This window comes from Athene cunicularia (assembly GCF_003259725.1).
Source record: "Athene cunicularia isolate RWA chromosome 8 unlocalized genomic scaffold, athCun1 chr8_part1, whole genome shotgun sequence".
In the NCBI taxonomy this organism is placed as follows: Eukaryota; Metazoa; Chordata; class Aves; order Strigiformes; family Strigidae; genus Athene; species Athene cunicularia.
In genome coordinates, this window is record NW_020799109.1 from 25,245,191 (window position 1) to 25,269,637 (window position 24,447).

At 37.1% G+C, this 24,447-nt stretch overlaps 1 protein-coding gene across 7 annotated transcripts in view; it reads right to left on the bottom strand.

Moving 5' to 3' along the window:
* Positions 1–24,447, bottom strand: part of CRB1 (crumbs 1, cell polarity complex component) — a 110,314-nt gene that overhangs the window by 27,050 nt on the left and 58,817 nt on the right. For all 7 annotated transcript variants that reach the window (XM_026854314.1, XM_026854313.1, XM_026854318.1 and 4 more), the window contains exons 6-11: positions 14,130–15,083; positions 10,083–10,633; positions 9,508–9,673; positions 5,947–6,853; positions 4,236–4,364; positions 1,100–1,226 (exon numbers count right to left, since the gene is read on the bottom strand). In XM_026854314.1, coding sequence (XP_026710115.1) covers positions 1,100–1,226; positions 4,236–4,364; positions 5,947–6,853; positions 9,508–9,673; positions 10,083–10,633; positions 14,130–15,083 — 2,834 coding nt within the window. The remainder of the gene's footprint in view (positions 1–1,099; positions 1,227–4,235; positions 4,365–5,946; positions 6,854–9,507; positions 9,674–10,082; positions 10,634–14,129; positions 15,084–24,447) is intronic.

Below are 24,447 nucleotides of genomic sequence, written 5' to 3' on the forward strand. Positions count from 1 at the left end.
TTTAACAATGTATTTCAGTTGTGTCTACACTCTCAAAGGCAGTTACACAGATATTTTGCTATAGTATTTTTTGCTAAACCTCCCTGTATTCATAATATTTAGGCCCCTTATTTTTATTCTTTAAAGAATCCATGGACAACCAACCAACTGAATTACCTTGATTGTTTCTTAAGAAGGAAAATTCCCATATTTCTGTCTGATGACACTCATATCTATTGATAAATAAATAAATAACATAGATTTATTTAAAGTTGTAGAAATCTTTGAATAAACAACAAATCTATGATTTTAAAGCCTGATGTACTTAATGGGCCTTTCTTGAAAGAATAATCACGATGAAGATTAAGACGGCTGTACTTTATCTCAGTATAATATATTTGAGGTGTACAGGCTACCAGAGCAGAGGTTCAGGATTAGTGATATCAGTGCAGGATTGCCACTAATTTAAATGGATGTGAGTGTCCTCAGTACATTGCCAATTGCTAACCCAAACCATTACCTAATTATCAAAAAATATCCTACATGATTTCACACGTGAGACCTAACTGCCAAAGAAACAGCAATAAACATGGTATGTGATGCAAAGATAGTGATCATCTGTAAGGTTTAATGGTAAGATTAGCCTTATTGAAGGCAGTGGGTCTTTGCCACTCATTACAGTAGGGTTTGAATGCCACCATCAATAAATCTTATAGTTCTCATTAATATGTATTGCCTGTTGGTGTGTCCCCCTGTGCCCAGTGGCAGAGTGTATGCAGTGAAACTCAGGCTGAGGTGGGATGAAACACCTTTTAAGACCTGCTAGCATTTGTTCTAAAATCAAGTGAAAGAACTAATCCAGATCCAAAGTGACTCATAGAAAATTGTTCAAAGAATTATAAAACAAGTTTTAAAACTCTAATGTTTGTATTGCTTTGCTAAGCTGTTTGGTCAAGGCATCTTCTGCTGCATTAAAATACAAAAATTTAAAGACTGCTTAGTCTTCCTGTTCACCCCATTCCACTGCTGGATCATCATCCATCCGTAGAATAAGATAGGAGAGAAGCTGAAAGAGATTCTGCCACAACAGTAAAGAGACAAAAAAGGAGAGGTCGCTTACATCTATTTCACAGCGGTCTCCAGCATAGTTCATGTCGCAGAGGCAGTGGAACTTGTTGAGTAGGTTCTGGCAGAGGCCCCCATTCAGACACGGGTCAGAGCTGCACTCGTCGATGTCCTTTTCACACCTAGGGAAAGACTGCAGATAGTGAGCATCTGAAATCACAAACCAAATGCATCAAATAGGCACATTTTTAATTCATAAGCTTTAGGGGATGGGAGAAGAGGAGGCTATATTTGAAATCTGTGGTATATTTCTACACGTTTATGATTTTATTAACTACCTGATTAGTCACACTCAAATCCTGAACTTCCTGTATTATTTCCAAACACAGATAGTTAAACTGGAAATTTAATCTCTGTAAAGCATTTCATGGTTAATGGTGCTTAGCAATGTGAAATGAAAGTTTTTGTATGATTTTAGAACTAGACTGTTGCAAGTCCTGCTGACAGCTTGCTGATCCATTTTCATTGTTCCAGGGATCTGAGGGCACATTTTCCTTCTCAGTAGTTTGAATGTAAGTCAAATGCATGTTTTTCCCAGCTGGCTGCTCCTGGGAATATTCACCTGCTTTTTTTTTTTTTTTTTTCCCCTCAATTTGAAATGCCAATAGATCTTAGCAGAATATCCTATCCATTCTCCCTATATGGGCCCTGAGAATGGTAACAATGATGCAGAACAGGGCTAGATATGATGCAGAAGAAACCTAGATATGTGTCATTAAATGTTTTTGAGTTATTAATGTCATTAAATGTTTTTGAGTTAATTCTGGTAATAAAGGAAATTTGAGTTCTCATAATTTCTCAAGTTAACCAATTGAACATTAATGAGGAATGTGTGAGATTGTCAGAAAACTAGTCACTATTTCATTATTTTTCTGCTCTGACAGTGTTCCCTTTTAATTCCCTGCTCCTTTTTTTCAAATAATGCTTACAGTTAATCCTAATTTTTCCAGATAAAAACCCAGGTTTATTCTTGAAGAAGAATGTAAGAAACTCCCTCTGAATTATAAGGAATTTCTTTATTGAATCATATTCATAACCATGCAATAAATTTTTCATGTTACATTAGAGAAGAGCAGTTCTTTATATTAAACACTTCTATCTGAATTTCTTTATTAATCTCTAAAAATGTTTCAACAGTTTCCCTCGGTGGTAAATTATACACTTTAAAAAGCTAAATTAAAGTATTTATCCAATGTGTAAAAATTGTATAGATACAAACTTATCTGTGAAAAGAAAAACACCCCAACCCCCGAATCTGCCAGGGAATTAGGCACTGGAATCCAACTGAGTTTCATGAACACTTAAAAACCTAACTCCCTTAGGTAATTTTTAAAATACCAGCCTGAATTGAGCGAAAAATTTGTTTTCAAGAGACAGCTATATGTTCTTTTATGCAGAGCAATCTTTACACATTTCCCTTTCCACTAATTATTAAGTTCATTGGGCTTTTTTTGTGATCCCAGGTCAATTGATTGACATAGAAAGATTATTTTCTCTACACTGTGCACCAATGGCTTTCTGAGGGATGAAATATCATCTTAAAGGAAAACGACTGCTTTATCAATCTAATGCATAAATATACAGAGGGGTTTGGGTTTAATTTTCTTATTAACTGATATATTTGAATTTGTTCTGAAAAAGGAGTGAAATTTTCTCATTTGGTATATTAAGATCTGCAAGCATGGAAGTACTACTGGTTTATGGTTTGAGAGCCTGGAGGAAAAGAGGACCAATAGTCAATTTTAGATTTTGGAGAGGAATGCCTTGCTGTGATAGACAGTTAAAGCACAGCATACTTGGTACAAGGCTACTGTTCAATACGAGAATCATGGGAACCATAAAACAGAGATTACTGCCAGCCAGTGGGATGGTTTTAAGGAAAGCTCATTCCCAAAGCTGTAGTTAGCAAGTTGGCTGGCAGAGGAAGAAAGAAGGAAAAAGTACTTTCCTTCTACCTTGAAGTCCCAAGAAATATACACACCAAAGAAGTGTCTAATATGCTTTTACTTTTTTATATTTTATTTTATTTTTTCACCTTTTATTTTAATACTGCGAGGTCCAGCTGAGTTAAACAGTACAATGCAGACATGTCTGCCAACTATACTGTGCACTAAGTGGGTGGAAATTTTAATTTCATCTGTCTTTTATCACTTACTGTATTATTTCCATAAAATCAAGGGGTTAATAAGTTTTTTGAAAGAATGAAAACCTTTTGTTGAAAATTTGGTGTTTGCAGAGCCAGCATAGCTTGGTCCTGTTGAACTTTTGGGTATTGTGCTCTGATGTAATGCTAATTTCACTATGAGCACATATGGTGTTTCCTTTCTCACTACCCAGAAAGATGTTCTTACCTGTTCAGATTATATTATGGCTGGGACAATGTCTTCCTACATTTCTACACCACCTAATAACCTGAGGCTGTCAGGCCTCCCCTGCTCCAGAGCTGTTTGTGGAACATTATCAAATGTTAAGTGTGAATTGCAACAATATGATACAAGAAACAAATTTCACTGTGAGGAAGGCTCGTCTGTTTCAGACTAAATTATAACATGTAAAAATTATTTCTTAACTTCATTTAAAAATAATAATTCTGTTTTCATACTTCAACATTTAGTAAGAAAGTAACAAGCTGCAATAGCACCAGGTATTTCATCTCATACCATCCCTATGAAAGAATAGATTGCATAATCACAACATATACATGTGAAAATTAAACAGCTTTGCATATTCATGTGTCTGTGTATTGTAGCTGATTTTCATATATATATGAGCAGGATATATGTGTTTATTTGTCCCCACCAATGGAAAGATAACATTCTAGCTTGTCACGTATAAAATTGGCATGGACGCCAAAAAACAGGTACATAGAAGCAAGTGTACAAATAATATCTTGCACTGGTGCTATATTGGATTGAATCTTGCTGCATTAATTTGTCAATTTTGTCTAAGTAAAACTGCTATACTTTCAGAACCTCAAAGTCACTCAAGCAAGGAACTGCTGAACTTAAACAGCTGCTTTGTCTGTATTTTTGAAGGAGGGCAAAACCCTTGTGGCTGTTACCCTCTGGACCCTTCTGGAACACTTTTTGGAAGAATTGTTCCACAAAGATCTGCTGGGCAAAGCATCTCACCGTTCTCCAGCAAAGCCCGGCAGGCAAACACATGTCAACTCGCCGTTGAGATTGGTACAGTTGCCATAGTTGAAACATGTGAGGTTTCTCTCTTCATTCCCACAAAATGTATATGGTAATCTTCTGTACCTAGGTAAGTAAGAAGGCAATGGCAGTTATTCTCACTTTCCTTGTTTCTGAATGTCTCATGCTCTTTCAGCTTTTCGTTTGACTCTAGTTCACTGCTTTATTGGAAAACAGATCTACCTTGCAAATTTATTATTTGAATCAGTTGAATACTGTTAGTCTCCAAATAGAGGGAGCAGTGCTCCTGTTTGCAAATACTATTCAATACTAATGGCATTTTAGCTGTAAATGAACACACAGTTTCAGGGGCTGCACATACTTAGTGCCTCCTTGGTTTCCTTTTTGGAAAGGAAACCCCACATCTGTGTGCATTGACATGCCTGGTGCCTGGGGTACTCAGGGTGCTCAGGGTAAGTGGTAGGCAGCAACTGAACTGGGGGAGCAATGCTGTTACTGGCTAGGATATCATCCAAAGGAAAGACAGCAGCAACTGTCAGACTCACAAACCAGGTTTTGCTTAACTTTTTTAATTTGATGAATTTGTTTTCCTTTTCCAAGTATTTACTGGTAAGTTAATGATTCCTTTCTTAGCAAAAAAAACCCTAAACAAACAAAACAACACTGTACCTACATTACTGACATGGCTCTATTTGATACCTGGACAGCTTGGTAGAAGAGTTCAAAAAAGTGACTTACCATACATGATAGACCATATTGGGCCAATATCAGGAATCTTCAAACCTCAAGATGACCTCACTACTCAGAAAAAGTCGACAAAAATTGACAGTTGTGTAATTACAGCCTAAAAGACTGTGGTTGGCCAGCATGAAGATGATTGTCTGTTTGCATCCTTCATGATGCAGCAGACTGAGTTTGCTGGAGTCCTCTTGAGGAAGGAGAAGGATTTTGCCTTCTCTGAGAGCAACAGGACATGCTCAGAAGGCAGAAGTTTATGGTGTGCAGAGAAGGGCAGTTAAAGGAGGGGAGGAGCCTGCAGCCTTTACAGGGGAGTGTCTGAGAAGAGTAGGCATGTGAGGAGTCTCAGAAGTGATGGGAAGAGTGGGCTGTGTGGTGTCTGCACCCACCAGGACTGCTGGGCTGAGAGAATAAGATTAGAGGAAAAGATTGACCTAGCAAATATAATGTCATGGGGAGAAAAACTTCTTTATAAACTCTTACAAGCCCTCATGTTATTTTCTCTTACCCACCAAATCTGAATTTCTGTACTTAGAGTTCTAGAGTTCTATTACTCTAATAAAATACAGTTTTAGATACTCAGAACCTTTAAAATATTTTTTTCTGAAAAAGGTTGTAACTTATCTATCTCTGGGCTCTGGCAGACTTGTAATCCTATCATCAGAGAGTTCGTAGGACCCAGGCTGGCAGCAGAGATGGGTAGCAGAGCTGTGCCTGTCTCCTTTCCTCATCAGTCTTTGCCTGATCTACCAGCTCTCCACTGCCTTGGTCCACATCTAATTGATCTGTACAGCTTTCTGTACTGCAGACTCTTTATATATTAATTCTGAAGCCATGATTGATATGTAGATAAATGCATAACATCTGTGTTTAAAATGGAGACGAGTGATGTAATAACCATTCAGAAGACACCTGACAAAGTCATATGGATCTCCCTTGTTTATAGTACCTGCAAAATTTTCCTGTGAAGTTACCAGCACACAGGCAAGAATATCCATTAATACCATCAATGCAAGTGGCCCCATTTGCACACTGGTGGCCATGGCAGTTGTCTATGTCCTCTTCACAATTTACCCCTGTATAACCAGGTTCACAACTGCACTCATAAGAGGTAATCCCGTCAGTGCAGTTTCCATGAATGCAGGGGTTTGAAGAGCATTCATCAATGTTGACTTCGCAATGGGTGCCAGTCCATCCTTTGGGACATATGCAATGGTAGGAAGTATAGAAGTCTTCACATATCCCCTCATGCAAACAGGGATCTGAGCTGCAGACATCTACCTGCAAACAGCCAGTATGAGCAGGGTTTGCAGATATTTTGAGAAATTGCTCCTCTTGAGGTTTTTTAGTAGGAATGTCAGCATTTTCAAAGTATGAGAGATAAATGCCACTGATTTCTATTGTGCTCATACATCCTCGCAGGCCATCCAGACTGTCAAAAGCCTTGTCAGCCACATAGATGTCTGTCTCTTCTCTTAAAAAGTTGAGGCTTCCTGCAGCAGTTGTGCTAGTTGCAATGTCTTTCTTGTTATCTATATCAATGTGCCATCTAGAGAACGTGGACAGGGGCTCTACCATGGAGACCATCACTTGATGCCATTTTCCATCGCTCACAGGCAGTGAACTAGCAAGAGTCAGCTTATAAAAGCTGTTGCCACTTTGTAACTGAAAGAGTAATTTGGAGTTGTGAATACTGATGGTAACAAACTCTGGCTCCTTCTCAGCGTACAGCAGTATCACATCAGTGTCCCTAGTTCGAAAGCCAAATATGATATTGGTGAGATCTCTGCTGATTTTTCCATTGCTTCTGTAAAATATCGCACTGCTTCGTCCACTAAACACTGCGTTAGCAAGACCTGTGCAAAGATAATAATTGAGAAACCAGGGCAACTTTAAACTGATACATGTGCAAAATTATCTCTTTGGTGCCCCATGCTTTTGAGTTTGCTGAAAACCAGTCAAATTCCACCAGTGTTTCGGTTATCCTTGCCTGCCCCTTACAGATACAGAAATTAAAGGGCAGTGCCAGCACCAGCCATAGTGACATCAAAAGTGTGCTGCTTTGTATCATCTCAAATTATTGTTCTAAAGATACAGTTCTACATTAGTGTTACCTCTCTTTTTCTTCTTTAGACAAAGAGAAGGACGTGGTCATAATTATATACAACTCAAACCTGAGGCTGAGAGGGTACTTCAAAAGAAGATCTATATCATTTTATGCTCATTCCCTAAATATGGGTAGCTAGTTATTTCCCACGACAGATCTGGATGGACTGAACCTTTGTTCTCAATTCCTCTTTTCTTGGGTAAAGCACTAAAGAGGTTTTAGAAAGTATTTGGTTGGACCCTGATTTACTATCACTGATGCAAAAAGGATGAAATTAATTGAAGTCAGTTGTCAAAACTTCCCCTTCAAAATCAATGCAAGAGTCATGCCTGTCACGTTTAAAGCCAGCTTCTCCTGCTGTGTATGCCCTGCCACAGCCCTACTGACAGCACTGAGCCTGTGCTGCTGGGATTGGGAGAGCAGCACTCAGTTTGCACTGCTGTGAGTGAAAATTGATGGGCAACATTGTGGCAGTTTTATGGACATCTTCACAAAGGTATTTGACATCTTTCATTAGCATGATTTCTACTAAAATGCACTCACTTGCTGGGCTGTAAATTCGCACATTCTGAGATTTATGAGGATTACAGACAGGAAGGAGGGAGAGGAAGGAATGTCTTGTCTGTACTTCAGACAAATTTAGCTTTGCAAGATCCTAGCACTGAGATAAAGTAGGTTCCTGAAGTATCTCTGGGCTCAGTAAATCCTGATAAAAAGAACCCCTGGGAGTCCCAGTATGAAATTATTGACTGTATATCCTGATACTAAGGCAGCAGAGGTGTAACAATATTGCCTGGCACATCAAATGCAGTGTCTTTCTTACTGGAAAAGTTTCCTCAGAGGAAACCATACTAAAAATGAAAGTCAGAGCTTTTCAAAATTATTTCTGATTTTTTAAATGTCTCATAAAGCTGAGTTTTTTAAGCTCATAAAGCTAAAATACTCCTGTAGAACTCTTACGAAGTCCTGAGCACAGCAGACCATCTGGATGTGCTTTTACTGTCATCTATGACACTACGAATACAGTTTTGCTGTTACTTGATGTTCCCCACATCAGCTTCCTGTATTGGCCTTTTCTCTTATTTTGGAGGGCATGTTTTACTAAAGGGCTTGCTAATCACAGCTGTTTAGGTGGAACTATAGCCACAGCCTCTGGGAAACAGCTCTTTTTCTGCCTTGGCTTATCCAGAAGGTAAGACTAGGTTGGCAGAGAACTCCCTGGCCAGTAAAACTCGTATTTTTCAATACCGTGTGTCTATGCTGTAGCTAAGAAAACAACTAGTTAAAAATACAGCTCTGTAGTGCAGGAATTTTTGATTATCTATTAAGGAAACTCCCTACTATTGCCACATAAACAAGCACAGAAATCTAACAGTGTAAATGACCTTGAGTTTAACAAAAGGAAACAGTTCAGATACTTTTTACTTCTCTGTCTCTGTGTGTTTATATTCTACCATAATATGCAATAGTAAAGTTTATGAAAGTATGTTGATGTTATCATTAAAGATGTCTATTAGAGAAAGTGCAATTATTTTAATTTCAGTTATAAATTTTAACAAGCGCTGCAACGCTGATTCTAACAATCTCAACAAAAATAGCATCATATTTGTCTGTCAGCAAATTGTCTATGATAGAAATCTTTTGTTGACCAACCTTCTCATTCCTAAGAGTCAGTCATTCTAACAGCTTCCATCAGACTGTGTATTTATCTTCATTCACATCATTGTTAGCGCTTTCTTTAATAGCAAACAGAAAAAATATTGCTTCAAAATCCTTACTTGCTTTTTAAATTCCACTCCAGGGTGGGAAGGACAAGGAAAGAGATATGCAGGGTGGATAATGTTCTTAAGATGGTCAATGATCATCAGTTTTCAAATAGACAGACTGATTGGCATGCAGGTGCTTGTTATGAAGATACTAGTTGAATAACTGTACTGCTGGTATTAAGGTGACTTTCTTAAAAGATATTTAACATTTAAGAAAATCAAATGATGCAATGTATGTCATGTATCTTGTCTGTTCAGGAGGATTGAGAACATCCTAAGGTTAATCCAGCACTGGATATCCTCTTATCTCTTTGCAGTAGAGTATGAAGGGTACACTCACACTCTGGCAATGTACTGATTTGTTGTACAACCTCAACAAGCTGTGCTGAATAAGTCAAAAGCAAAGGTCCTGTAAACGTTGGTGTCTGTGTCAAGGGGTCTGCTTAAAAATTTCTGGGTTTTATAGGGCAGACTCTTCCTGTTAATGTTACTTAGAACTGACATAATTATTATTTAATACAGAAATGACATTAGAATGAACTTTAAAGGCAGTGAATATTGTTTTAAGGAAATGCTGATGAAAATGTCTATTGTTGCTAATATCCAAAGATGATAGGAATAACTGAAATGTACCTACATTCAAATCCTTGGCGCACCAGCTGGCATTGTGCTTTATGAGGACAGGGCCCAAGCTCACACCACTTAACTTCCTCACACGCCTTCCCTGCTGTGTTAGGGGGGCACGTGCAAGTGAAGTCATCCCAGATTGAATAGCACACACCACCGTTGTGGCAAGGGTTGGACTGTGGGGAAAGAGAAGAGACAACCTAAGTATGAATAAAAGCTGGTGGGCTCCCAGCTCTAAGGATAGGGGGCTGTTTGGCAAAAAACAAGATTTCTGTTTATTTCAGATGGAAAGTTATAAAGACCAGTACTATGACAGCACAGCATGTTCAATAATTGCTGAAAAACGGTATTTCAATCTTAAAATGTTTTAATTTTCCCTGATGCAAATACATTTTGCAGCTGATAATTCATTATATATAGCATAACTCAACAAAATCTGCTCTTTCTAGCATTCTTACATGTTTTCCTAAGATGTCATTATCATCAAATAATGTATGGGAACATATGAAAAATTATAAAGGATTAAATTAAAAGAAATTTCCCATTATAAACATATGAAAGTCCTCTGAAAAATGTCATTCTTACCTTGCAGAGGTTGTCACCAGTGCAGCCTTGGGTGACATTGATCAGGGTTCGGTTGATAAGTGAATTCAGTGGATCGGTGATGGGGAAGAATTCCAGTGGCTGGTTATTCACTCTTACATCTTGGATGCAGCCTTTGAAATACCTGCCATTTCTATCAGTTTCTTTGTTATCTGGTAGGCCTCCAATGTAAAGAATATCCCTACTTTGGATGGGTAGTACTGGAGTAGAAACAAAGCCTAGGTATTGAGAAGACTGGAACAATTCCATCTTATTTGGTTCTATTTTTAATGTTACTAAATGAAAGTTTCCATCGTTCATGGAGTGTTTCCCTAATAACTTAATGGAATTTAAAACTAACATTTTGAGTTTCCCACCTTCCAAGTAGACTCTTACATAGAGGTAAGTACTGTTTCTCAAAGCCAGTAACAAACCAGAAGATTTGCGTGTTCGGACAAACATTGATATGTTCAAATTTTCATTCTGAGTGGCATCAACAGAAAAAGCAGCGTAGCCTGAGGAGTCCTCAGATCCAAACCGGCCTGGAATGTACTCTTGAGGTTAGCAATATGGGAAAAGATAAAAAAGAAAGAGAAGGGAGAAAGATAAAATAGTTAGGGCTAAATGACAGGGAAACAATGTAATGATTAAATAGCTACTTCTGGTAATATTTACGTATGGCAGTAAGATGTGCTGGTATTTATGGATGAATAAAGACTTGATCCAGCTGTAAATAGCTTCTATTTCAAAATTCCTGTTGGCTTCCATGGCTGTAGCATTAAACTCTGGTACTGGACCAGATGTTATATTATTGGGCATATTTTTCCCCTTTATCATGCTCTGTGTAATGTTGTGTTTTCAAATGGTTAAACAAGGACAGATTTCTACAGTTTCCTGGATTGGTCCTCAGAAAGATCATTTTGAAAAGAACCTAGGTGCTTTGATCCTCTGATGACCATGGAAGTTAATGTAATTCCGGAACTTCGTGATATTTTTTGCACTGATTCCAATTGTAGAAATAGACGAAAGCTGCTCAGCAAACCCCTTGTGTAAAACCTCCAGCTATTTGATGGCGCATGGCCTCCCCAGTTCTCTGACAGACTTTCTGTTGCTGGAGTTCAGTACATGCTCATGTGCATCAACTTGTATCCAGTTATGAATCTTCCTCAGTCTTGTGAGTGCCCATAATGCTATGGTGTCATGGGGAAAAAAATTATTGAGTAGGCCTTTTTCTTTTTTTCTTTTTTGCTTAACAATTAAAATGATTAAACCAAAACCATCTGTCTCTCTCCCTTAGTCTTTATTTTCAGTAATGATTTTCAGACTTGTAAGGATACAAAATATGTAGCCTAAACCGTATTTTATTCTGATGAATCATCTCGTTAAAGCACAACAAAGTGTTTCTATTTTTACACTTTTAAGTTTTGTGATCTTGTCCTCAATATTATAGACTTCCTTCTTAAACACTTTCAAGAGCTATTTTTAATATATCAGATTCATAGAAAGAATAAACCAAGTTTTTTTAAAATGCTCACATAGCTAAAGAGACATTCCTCTTTTCTGCAGTAAAACTCCTAGAGCAAGACCCTCATAGTTTTTTTTTTTTTTTTTTTATGACTACATTAAAAATCCAATGAAAATAGGGACTGACTGTGAAGCCCCAATAGACCCTTAATAACCACACTGCACTACTATGTGGCATGGTAATATTGTTTAGCAACAGGAATAAATCCCTTACTTATTCCTAAACAGACAATTTAATAAATATATTTGAAATATTTTAATTCTATTAATAATGTTACCTATATATCTACATCTGCTTGTTAAAAGTATGGTACGTAGAAATAAATATTTGTTGAAATGGGTGTTTTGAGGCATTAAAACTCATTAAGTTATGTCTTCTCTGTAAGTTGGTACTAGAGAATGAGACATTTTTTCATGAGGGTAAAAAAAATTTCTGCTGGAATGAGGATTACACATTTGCAGTATTAGAAGGAAGCAATCTTCAAAAAGATATTTAATGTTTACAACTACTTTGTTACATTTCTCTATTTATAAATATACATATATAATTCATCTATCTGATCTTTTGTTTGATGAGATGACTAGCATCACCTTGGCCAATATTAACCTCCTGAGTCACAACATCTGGATGTTGATCAAAATGAGTCAACATCTGTTTGTTATTTTGTATATGTAGAGAAAATATTGCCTCTTGTCAATTAAATACTTGGCAGCAACTTTTCTTCAAAAAGACACTAGCTTTTCTTATGTTATCCTTTACCGCAAGTCTCCCCCACTCTGCCTTTTAAGAAACCTGCCACAGACTTTTAAATATGGCATATATCTAGAACCTATGTATCAAAATGGCATGGTGCCATGATTTGCAGGAATATTGTGGTCAGCAGGAAAAAGAAAAAAAAGCATGCTTTCTAATCATTCTCAACAGTTTTAATGCCAGTATAAGCCTCTCCTGGCCCTGACTGGTTTTAATTTTACTTCATATAAGGAGGCAAACATATTTACCAGATGTTGTCCTGTACTCCAAAGTTGCTTTCCAAATCTTTGGATAAATTACAGCTAGACTTCAAAGAAGTCTGTTACAATTACCTCTCAGACTTTGTCATTTTGCAATAAAACCAAAAAGAAAAACTATTGAAAAGTATTGATAACTATTAAGTATAGCATACAAAATGAAATTGTATTTAAACATTTTGAAATGCATTTCAAGCTACAGCTTTCTGCAGCAATGCATTCATCAAAACCCCTGGGGCCAGTTGTTCAGCTGATGTAAATCAATGTAGCTTCACTAGCAGCAGTGCAACCATGCCAGTTTACACCAGTTTAGGATCTGTCCATTCCAATCTGGCCATGGCTCTGTTGTTGCACTTCATTTTTTCCAGTCTACTTGGCAAATACATATACATAAATATATGTATGTATGTATATGTGTGTATGTACGTATGTATTTTTTCATCCCTAAATATTACTAATTGACTGTGTGTGAATGGTTAATAAGGGGGCAGAGAGGGAAGCAGGGGCAAGGGCACTGCATGGAAGACTCAGTCCTGTAAAATTTTCTTAAACAAAACTGCTTCTTTGAAATCCCTAAAACTTTTCCTGGGATAGGATGGTAGGATGGCGGAGTCCACCCCAAAATGTTCCTGAGGGTTGCTCCATTTACAGCTCCAGAGTGTTTCACACACCGGATGCACTACAGCAGTGAGCTGGGCAAGGACCTCCCATTCTCCTTCTACTCTGCCTCAGCCTGCTTATGGAAAGATCATTTGTAGCAGGGAAAGTGCTACGAGCATCTGCAGCTTTTGTATGCCTGCTCGTCACTGCCAAAGAGGTTGTTTGCTGAGATGTGCTCTTTTGTTTGCTGAAATATGGACAAGTTTCCCTCTGGCCACCAAGCAGCCCTCTGGTAGTGCAGTGATTCTCCAGAGCTGCCCTGGGATCAGCTGAGAGATGAATGGACCCTGTTTCCAGCCTCTGAAACCCTGCCTTCCCCCTTGGGCTAATCAGATTAAGTTAATAGTATAATCTTGTTCATTTTTTAAAATTGGAATCTGTCTTTTTTTAACTTGCAGTACTTTTGCTTGCCTTTCATTGCCTTAAATGAGTTTCTTTATAAAAGCCTAGAGAGCTTGAGGATAAACTTTTCAAAGAACACTTTGAAAGTAAGACTTAAACTCCAAGTGACTTGGTTGCTTTCTAAATTCTATTTAGGGGGCATAACCTTCAGTGAACTACAGTTTTCCAGAGTTTATGGCGTGCTAAGAGCACTAAGAAGATTTTAAAACTGGATGAGTGGAATTCACCAGTTTAGCCTGACTTTTTTTGTCAGGCTGAAAAGTAGCCTTCCTGAGAAACTAACTAGAAAATAACAAATGCATGCTATTACTAACCTCTTGCACTTTCTTACCAGTTGACATTAAGCTCCAGAGATCCTAAGGGTCATGCCATTTCATCACCAGTAAACAAGATTGTTTATGATCTTGTTTTCTGCAACCACTTAAAACATGAATGCCAACAGCATTCCCTTACCTGTTGTGCAGCTTGGCCCTGTGTACGGCCGGTAGCAATCACAGTGGTAGCTCAGCCACAGGTTGGTACAGCGTCCCCTGTTCTGACAAGGGTGGGTTTCACACCAGTCCTCTTTAGTACAGCCTGTCCTGACATTTAAAGATGATTCAGGTGACACATTCTCTGGAGTAATAACATTCAAGTCTATTTCAATGTCCTGAAGGCAGCCTACAAATGAAGGTGCAGAATGTATATTATAGACGTTAAGTAGAGAGTTGCTGCTAATGTTCCCCACTGGTAAGCCACCCAAAAATGTGCTCTGAAATGCAAGCATCACGTGATCGTGATCTATCATAACAGATGTTTTATTGAGACACGATTCTACACAAGAGCTGTCAAGCAAATTAAGAGTAACAGCTCTTGCCAAGGTTACCTCCACTGAATGCCATTCTCCATCACTGACATTATGTGAAATATGCAAAAGAGCCTGTGGCTGGTTATTAACTTGCACGGATAAGTGTAAGTAGCCATTCAGTAACTCCAGTTTCGCAAATGTATTTTTTTCCCCTCGGTAAAACAGCAAAGCTGTAGGTTGCACAGTTTGAAACTTCAGAATTATATTATAGAAAAATTCCTTTTTAGGTGACGGGTGATTCTTCAACAGAAGGAAACTGTTTCCTTGAAAAGAAAACGTGGTTATGGTTTCACAGTGTGTTCCAGTATACCCAGGTGAACATATGCATCTGAATCCATGTTGGCCATTTTTTAAATGTGGGATACATATTCCATTGTTTTGGCATTGTTGATCAGTACAGCCATGGAGAACTTCTGTACAATTCCAGCCACCGTAATAAATCCCTTCTTTGTCTGCAGGTGGGCAATGGCAAGTGTAATTCCCAGGAAAATTCTCACAGATTCCACCATTTTGGCAAGGGTTCGTGTAACATTCATTGATGTCTTCATCACAGTGAGTACCTGAAGAATAAACAAAGAATTAGACATGCTTTATTAGATAACTGGAGTCCAAAATGACATTTTTAATAGCATGTGTTTCATTATCTTTAATTAGAGGGGAATGTCTTCATAAGTGATGATTGACTCACAAGTCTAAAATATGTTAAATATAAAAATACCATTCATATGACATGATATTCTTGTGCAAAGTATTATGTATCAGTAACAATCACATTTTGGATAAATGAACCAAACAAATTGACAGTTTTGATGTGGATAATGTGATGAAATTGAGATAAATATCACCTCCAAAACATGTGATCAAGTAATTGTTTCCCACCTATTCTGTGGTAGAAGCGTAGAATGCTTTGAGAGGAACTGAATTATTTATCACATATAAAAAGTCAAGGATTGTTGCTTAATTCATATTCATAATATAGCATGTTGATGAGCTGGAGTACAGTCTGCTGGTCTTTCCTCTCTTTCACATTCAAACAGTAGAAGAATTACAGACTAGTATTCCTGTTTCTATATGAAACATCTGGGAGCCACAATATTCAAGTCAGAGCCACAGGATTTAGAAGTACTGTATGATATAGTGTGACAGACTGACAAGTAGGTGAACATCCCTGCAAAATGTATGTACAGTGAGCTGGCTATCTGAAGAATAAAATTCACAGAGTGAGCAGGGAGCTGCACAGTGTGACAGTGAAATCCAAAGAAGAGATTAAACCTGCATCCTATTTGTTGTCTGGGCAAGATGTAGTGAGATGCACTCCGTCTGTAACAAGTGGGCAGTTGCCACATTTCAGGATTAGGGGCATACTGGAGTTATTCACAAATAAACAATGGATCTCAGTTCTTCCAAAAACAAGGCGGCAGTGACTTGGGGTTCATCAGCCATGGTCATATGGTGAGGAGAATTCGCCTGGGATGTGTGGATGTGAGAGAAGCTGTTGGAGGGATTTGAACCTGTATGTCCCAGTAAAATATTCCTGGTACCATGTATCTACAGTGGATACTTTCTTTACCTCTCCTATATATAATATATAAAGCAAGAAAAGATGAAAGCAATATTTTCTCAAACATCTCCGAGCTTGGTGTTGAGAGCACTTCCATAGAAGATGGGCAATACAGACTCATATTTCCTCTTCTTCCATACAACGCTTGGCTTCTGGTATATTGGGTAAAAGAAGAACTCCTCATCTCAATTTCACTGTAATCTGATAGATGTTACCTAACTATGTCTTCTGGATCAAACTTCACGATGAAAAACAAATCTGTTCCTCTTGTAAAACTAATCTGATTATCCCTCTGCACTGTTGTTCATCTATAAAGTGATAATTATAGTAACTTCTCCCTTGAGCAATCAAGTGACTGATATGTATGCAATGGATCAAGGAACATTTGCTTCTTATATGTCCCTTGGAAGCAGTCAAAATATCCAATACAGTTTTGAAAAGTCATGCTAAGTGCAAGTCCTAGTACTTCCACTTTATAGTTATTCTAGAGAAAAATACTTTGCAGTTAGTTTTCAAACTAGTATTATCAGCACAAAGTGGTTAGAGATATTTATGTCTGTCCCCACAGCAAAACTGTTGCCTGTAAATTAGATAATGAGGTATGCTGAGACTCACAGAGTTGCAGGCACCACACATAGTTTTACATACAAATTCTCACCAAGCTTTGTTTTTACAGCAAAATGCAGCCATTTTTCATGGAAAATTACAGAGCAGCATTCAGCCACAATGAATTGGTTCAAATAGCAGCAGATAAATGTAGCTACTCAGGCTAATTCCTTGCCTGTCCACTTTATTCAATCACAGTTGTAACTCGATGCAGCTCAGAGAGCGGTAAATTACAGGAGAGCCAGAAGGGAACTGAGAATTGGTTGAGATTTGTTTGAAAGATTAGACAGAGTGACGTGGACATAGAATGTATATAAAAAGCTCTCTCCACAGTGATCCTCCTCTCATCAGTCTTCAATTATAGTATATAGTTTTCACTTGAAGCTTCAGATTATCAAACACAGCTAGTGCTATCTCCCTGGTCTGGCAGTGGAGTTTTACAGCAGCAGCCTCTCTCTGTTTTCCAGCCAGGCTCATATTTATTCCAGTGTGAGATGTCTATGTATACCTTAATGTGTAGTGGCATCTGGCAGAAACATGACTCATTGGGAGTGACTTTCTCAAAGTGAAGTGTACCTCCCAAACCATTACTGACTGGGGGCCAGAACAATGTCTGCTTTGCCCAGTTTGTGGCAATTTCTATGTGAGCCACTTGTCCTGCTTTTGCTGTTCTAGTATATGAAAAGTGAAGTTACCGTGAGCTGTTTCCTCTTTTGGTCAATGTTTTAGTACATCTCCTGCCTGATATTGCTCCCTTCCCTGCTTTGACATTGAGAACAATATGTCCACGTGTCTTGTATATAACTCAGTCTTGATGTGACAGCTGTAGAAATGCAGGTCTCCCTGGGTTTTTGTGTCAGAGAGAAAAATTACTGCAGCCTAGAAGCAGTAGGATCAGGAATGTACTTAGCTTTGTCCTAGGGCTTCAGAGTGGTCAGAGCATGCTTAAGGATTTATAGACTTGAAGCCCCTATAAAACCTTTCATAGAAAAAAATCAGCACAGTGAAAGGTTAGATACTTTTGCATTTTCAGTAATGTGTGATGACTGTGTATATTAGTTTATTGTCCCATAGCACCTGTGAGGCCTTTGCCATGTAGCTTTTGCTCTGAGTCACACCTAGAAATAGTGACTCAGCTCTGGAAAGGGTGAAACAGATGCATAAACTGAACCCACCTTTATAATCATGTTCTCTACATCATCAAATTAATGGAATGATTTCATGAGAATGCTAAACTACTTTGGAAATCATATGTTTCTAGCTTTAAATTTAGATAACACATATGATAATAAAAACATCGGTGGTTAACAAAGAAATAAAATCAGTTTTATGAGGAGCTACATGTATTATTGTTGGAGTATTTCTTGCCTATATAAAATTAATGTCAGTTATTAAATGCAAAGTGACTATCATAGAGCCACTTAAATACATGTCATTTCATAAGCATTTCTGTGTGAACACAATGCTTATTCAATGCTTATTTTTTAGGTAATGTTAATAGTTGCAAAATAATTATATTGCAGAATTGTATATATATATATACATACACATAGGCTTACATCTATATGCCTACTATTTCATAATAAGATTAGTGCAAACATAACTATAGGTCACAGCAAATGACAAATAATAAGCCACTTTATAAAAAATAAACAAATCAGTTGTTCTTACAAACATTGTGGATATTGCTTGTTATCTGCCAATTGCTATACAAGCAGCAACCGCTGTCACTCAAGATAAAAGCACTCTATATAAAAGGATTAGTCAATATTTATAGAACTGTATAAGCAGTTCAAATAGCTCAGATTGGAGGAGAAGTTTAACATGTAATAAAAAGGTATTCCTAAAAAATGTAAGACCATACCAAAAGAAAGTGCAAGGGGAACGATTATTTTCTTTTCAGAGGTTACATGCATTACTCAGCTAAACATTTTTGTGTTTTTAACATAAAAAGTAAAGTGAAATCATTCGGCATTCTCTCCTCTAAATATATTATGCACCTTCCTAAAATTTCAGATAATGCAAATATTTTTCTTTCTATACATAATTACTTTTTCCTTCTGTGAAGTTTTACTCAAAACAGACATGAAACAGCTCCTTTTAACTCAGTTTGATAACACTAGTCATATCTGTCTCCTTCGTTCACTTACACATTATTACTATAGGGTAGCTATTTTCTAACTGTAAACCTCCTAATAAAACTATCTGTTTCAAATTTAGCAGCACAGGTTTTCTGCAGAAGCAGAATGACAAAAGCAGTTATTCAAGCGTAATTCTGCTGAATGCCACTAATTTAAATTTTGATTAAACAGTTATAAAAGTTTTATCCAAGTTACACTTTTGAAACACCTTTAGTTAGTTTAGTCTTCTGCATTTCCTTGACACTATATAAATATCAAGCAAGCAGTCTGGGTAGTTATTACATGTTCAATACAGTCTAAGTGCACATATAATTTTACAAAAAGAAAATGTTTACCTGTAAACATTGTCATTAAAATGATGTAAACCTGTATCCTAGTTACAACCATCTTTTTCCTTTGGAGAAAGATCATTTAGCACTTAAGCAGTCCACAAAGTTTCTGTAAAATTCAAACCAGTCTTAGTATAAAGGCTTCTTTTCCAGGATTAGCGTGCTCCACTTCTGTACCTGATGATAGAGTCTGATGGTGTATTTTTCCCAAGCCAGATCAACAAGGCTTAAAGACTCATTAAACTGCTTACGCAGTAGATACGTATTCTACTTAAATTCTTTTTCAGCACATTCTATCCAAGTGTGTTCACACTAAACCTTGATTATGTTTCACAGAAAGGCATATTTTTAGGATCCGTTCAAAATTTATTTGTCACTTTTTGTTGTTTTGCAAGATGTTGTTTTTTAAGACTGCATTTTCTTTCATTTTCACAAAGTTTGTTAATGCAGATCAACTTTTTCACGGTCACTGTGATTCAGAAAAACTGTACATCTCAATAAGCAGATAGAAAAGACATTAAATCGTATCTCATTATTTAATAAAGTATTTTTGTTCCATTTGCCCTTATTGTACTAATTACTGGAAATGTATATCTGTAGACTTTGGAGTGTAATAAAAGACAGGAAAAATTTACTAAAATATTTTCTTTCTTCAGCTCTTGAACAAGACCTTTTGATTTGGACCTAATTTAGGAAATTAGGTCCAATCTCTGGAGGAAAACAGAGTTGAGGAGATTGCACTACTTATTCTGTAATAATTTAAGCAGCAGACTTTTTTTTTTTTTTAATTTTACTATACATTTTTTACATGATGAATTGCTTAAAATATTGCTAGAGCAATATCTATTTGTGTAATTAGTGAAACAATTAGAAAGCAAGAGAATCTTTCTGCGGATTGGTATTTATATCATCCAACCGGCATATGGCAAACTGTGGATTCAGACTTTTGTTTTGGCAGTTTCCCATGTTAAAACTTCAACAACGCATCCTGAAGTCTGCCTCAGCATGTACCCAAGAAAATGCTGATTTTTGGCAAATATGTTTTTCCATTCCTTCTTCTCTCTCAATGCACTTATTTATTAATTAGAAAATTCCTGACCTTGTGTCAAATTCTTTTCTAGGTTCACCAAAAGACTTGTATGCAGGACTCAATTCTGGATTAATTTAATCTACAGTTCACAATTGTTTTGATGGTGATACTCAGAAAACTGCTTCTCCTTCCAGCCTCTGATACAGGCATTGAGTGATTTTTCCTATAATAAATTCAAATACCATGGGATAAGAATGTCATCCAGACTCTTTGAAAGGTAAGTAAATAAGCTTTAAACAAAATAAAGTTCTTGTTGATGTTAGTATGCATGTACTTTAATAGTAGTGTTTATCAGATGTCTTGTGCTACATCTTGAAGTCTAATATACATTTTTATTTTGAAAATAACAAGAAAGAGTTGGAGGTACTTGATAATTGTCAGTCCTTTTGCACTATGATCCTGCTAAATGTTCTGAAGTAAGATTATGAATATATACACTGTCAACGAGTTGGGATAGGCATATGCTATTACAGCTCAGTGAAAACACAGAGTTGATAACACTCTGAGACAGAGGAACTTCAAACCAGGATATTTAGCAAACTGTCTGAAGCCATGTCAGAACCACTAGTGGGTGTTTTGAACAAACCTGTCAAGAACAAGTGGGTTACTGAAGGTGGTAGCTACTCTAATTACATTAAGGGTTTGATATTGTCTTTCATAACATTTTTGTATATAAACCAAGGATAAAAATCTACATGAAGCCACCATAAAGTGGGTATAAAACTTGTGTAATCCTGTCCAGAAAGTAATTTGTCAGATGGTCCCTGTCAAACTGTGAGGCTCTACCGATTATGGTTTAGGATTGTCCCGGGTTTGCCATGGTTGGTGTTTTCATAAAAGATGTGGATGATGGTATAGAAAGTTTGCTTATTAACTTGTATGGTAAAGCAGGGTTAAGTAAAACTTTTGATTGTAATTTTACCTTTATAGGTAAACATAAGAAATTGGAGAAATGGTCTGAAAAATATTAGATCCAATTCTGGAAGGACTTATTCAATCTCTATAGTTTCAGGCCAGAAAAAACAGCCATCAGGTGGAACAATAGCTCCAATTTTAGCAGGAATATTGAGTCTACTTTTAGTTCTGCACTGCAAGGAAGATTTGTATCAATTGTGAAGAATTCAGAGGAGAGCAATGAGAATAATCACAGGTCTAGAAGGAGTGAGGAAAGACTAAAAAAGTATGGCTGTTAGTTGAAAGCAGAGGAAATGATACATGGCAACAGTCTTTCAGTACAAAAAAGAGAGCACACTGTTCCCCTGAGACCATAGTAAACAAATGAAGAAGTCATGGGTTTGACCTGTACCAAGGAAGATCTACGTCACACTTCAGCAAAATATTTCTAAAGATAATAAGGCAACAAAGGCTTGGCATAAGATGTCCACTGGGTGCCATACGGTCTGCTTTGGGTCTTTAAAAATAGATTAGAGACAAAAGTGCAGTGTGACACCAGTCATCTGATCCTATCTTAGACATATAGATAGCCCAAATGATACTTGCATGTCCATCCCTTCAAATTTTATTTTTTCTGTGTTTCTGGGACTTCCTTTAATAAAATAATTACCAGCAACTTAGCTGTAGATGTGTCAGACTATACATGCACATATATGTATCCATACACATGTAGGTATAAAATGCAAGTGGGAGTACACCTTGGAGAAACTCAAACTCTAGCATACCCTTTAGAATATGCTTTATGGAAGACAAAGAGTTTACAATAATGCTTTCTCCACCTATATTTTACAGTTTTGGAAATGTCTGTTACAAAATCCTACCTCAGGCAGAAACAACCTTTTTCAAGGGACTCATTAATCCTGAGGCCAGCAGAAAGATCTGGCAGAGCATATATTGTTCAGGGCTCCTGGTCTTAGCAGACAATCATGAAAATTCTAACTTTGCCACATCTGTGCTGATAATTGCAAAGAGATAATTACTCTTTGCTGGAAGGAGGAAATACACATTCATGAGTGAGTAAGCGCAAGGAAATAAATTGACCATCTCTATGTCATCGTAATTAAAACTCATGCTTCTGGGCATAAATCAGTTGTCATGGAGGTCAGAAAGGAGGTTTTACTCTTATGTACATCAGTGCAGAGCAAGTGAGGACTATTTAAATGGATTTTTTTTTTTTCTCCTATCTTTTTCAGTAATGAAATGGCTTATACTGGATACTGAAATTAATGTGACCAGTGATCTGATCTAATATGGCGATTCTTATTGAATTCTTAGCAGGAAAAGCTCATGTAAAATGAAGGCAGAATACAGGGCAGAGGTGGAGCACATGGAAAATTGGATACTTTAAAATAGTAGGATAATAAGCATTTGCTAACACTGGGCTAATTTGCACTATACCTTTCACAAAGAACTCTAATTTTGTAAAGTTGTAAGACCTTGCTAGTTATTCCTTTATTGCAGATGAATTCACTATTCTGATATTTTTCCTCTGCCATTTGAAATGTACTTACAAAGTTAATACTGGCTAGGAAAAAAAAAAAAAAAAAAAAGAAATACAGTTGAGTGACTTGGCTTAATCATTAAATATGTCACTCTAGCTGAAGGATATGGAATTCATAACGTGCTACATTCAGAATGGCATGCTGTAACTCAATCTTTTTAAATGTTGCTGGCCTGAAGCTTCATATACTAGTATGAATTTTCAGTAAAAACTGATTTTTTAAAGTAGTAAAACCCCCCAGTCCCTTAATCTCTTCAATCATTAAAAGTTTTCTGAGAGCAAAAATACTTGGAAATGTTTTTTCCACTTGTTTCACATGTTTTGTCACACCTAAAATAGTTTTCATTTGAAAAAAAAAAAAAAAAAGAAAATCATGTACATGCTGTAGGTGATTAGTTGTTTAGTGAGATCTGGTGTGTTTATTTTATTTTATAAATATTGGAAACAGCTGACTGAGTTAAGCATTGGCTCCAGCTTCCGGATAGATCAGCCAGCCTTTTTCATGAGCCTGCTCTGCAGACTGTGAGTGCTCCTTAGGCAAAGTTGTGTGAGCAGCGCAGCCAGAGGTCAGACTCATATAGCCTGAAAATGGCAAAGGGCCATGTCCTAGAAGGGCAGCATGGCAAAACTGTTGCTTGTAGCCTACACCTTCGTCCCATATTTCGATTAACACAGCCAGCCATGTGGATCCAATTGTAGGATTAGGGTCTGAATCTGGAGTAAAGAAAAACTTGGTGAAGAAATATGTCCCTGCATGGCACTCATTTTCTTTTCATTTCCCTACTTCTAGAGTCAGCTTTATATATAGGTAAAAGAGGCAGCTGCTGTTGCATTTGACCGATGGAGGTAAGAAAGAAAATCAAATGGTGGCAGCCCAATTTTCTGAGGCAGCATCCTTCTTGAGTGGGTTTTCTGGCTGCGTGAACTTGTCTGTATCTATGGCCACATTGTTGATATGAGCTAGGAAGGGTCAATGAGAAGAGGGAGAGCAGAGTTACAGGTTGTGACAAGCTAAAGTGGAGAAAGGTGATTTATGAAGGATAACATTAACAAAGAAGTGAAAATAGCAGGTAAGATTTTGGAGATTAAACAGATGAAAAAGTAGAGAAAAATGGGAATGGGAAAAAGGAAATGGAAATACAGGAATCAACAGTATCCCCAAAGATACTTGTGTTGGCATTTGAGAGAGCATTCTTGTCAGACACAGAGGCATTGATGGGTAGTAAGAGTGAGTGTGTATGACCATTAATATATACATGAAACATGGGGGATGCTTAGAAAGACTTCAGATTAGACATAAGATCTACACTGAGGTCTGAGCTAAAATTGAGTGGAAGGAGACCGCAGGAGCAATATCAAAGACAAAAGACTGAAAAAAAAGTTAGAAAAAAAGCAGTCATAGATATTTTGTAATTAAAAAAAGATAGTCATGTGCACTGGAGCAGAGAAATCAATTCACAAATTGTAGAGAATTAGGATAGAATCACAGAAAAATTTAGATTGAAAGGGACCTTCGAAGGTTATCATCTGGTCCAATGCTCCACTCAGAGGATCAGGACATCATCCAGAGAATAAATTGGAATAGTAGGTTTCAGAGAATTTGATTAGTTTATATGTGATTATGGACCAGATGCTTGGAAATCAAAGGAAGACATTTTGTGCTCTGCTTCCAGTGTGGTTTTTGTGTGTTCTTTAAGTTGTAAAAAGATTATATATAATTCAGGAATTTTTCATGTTTTACC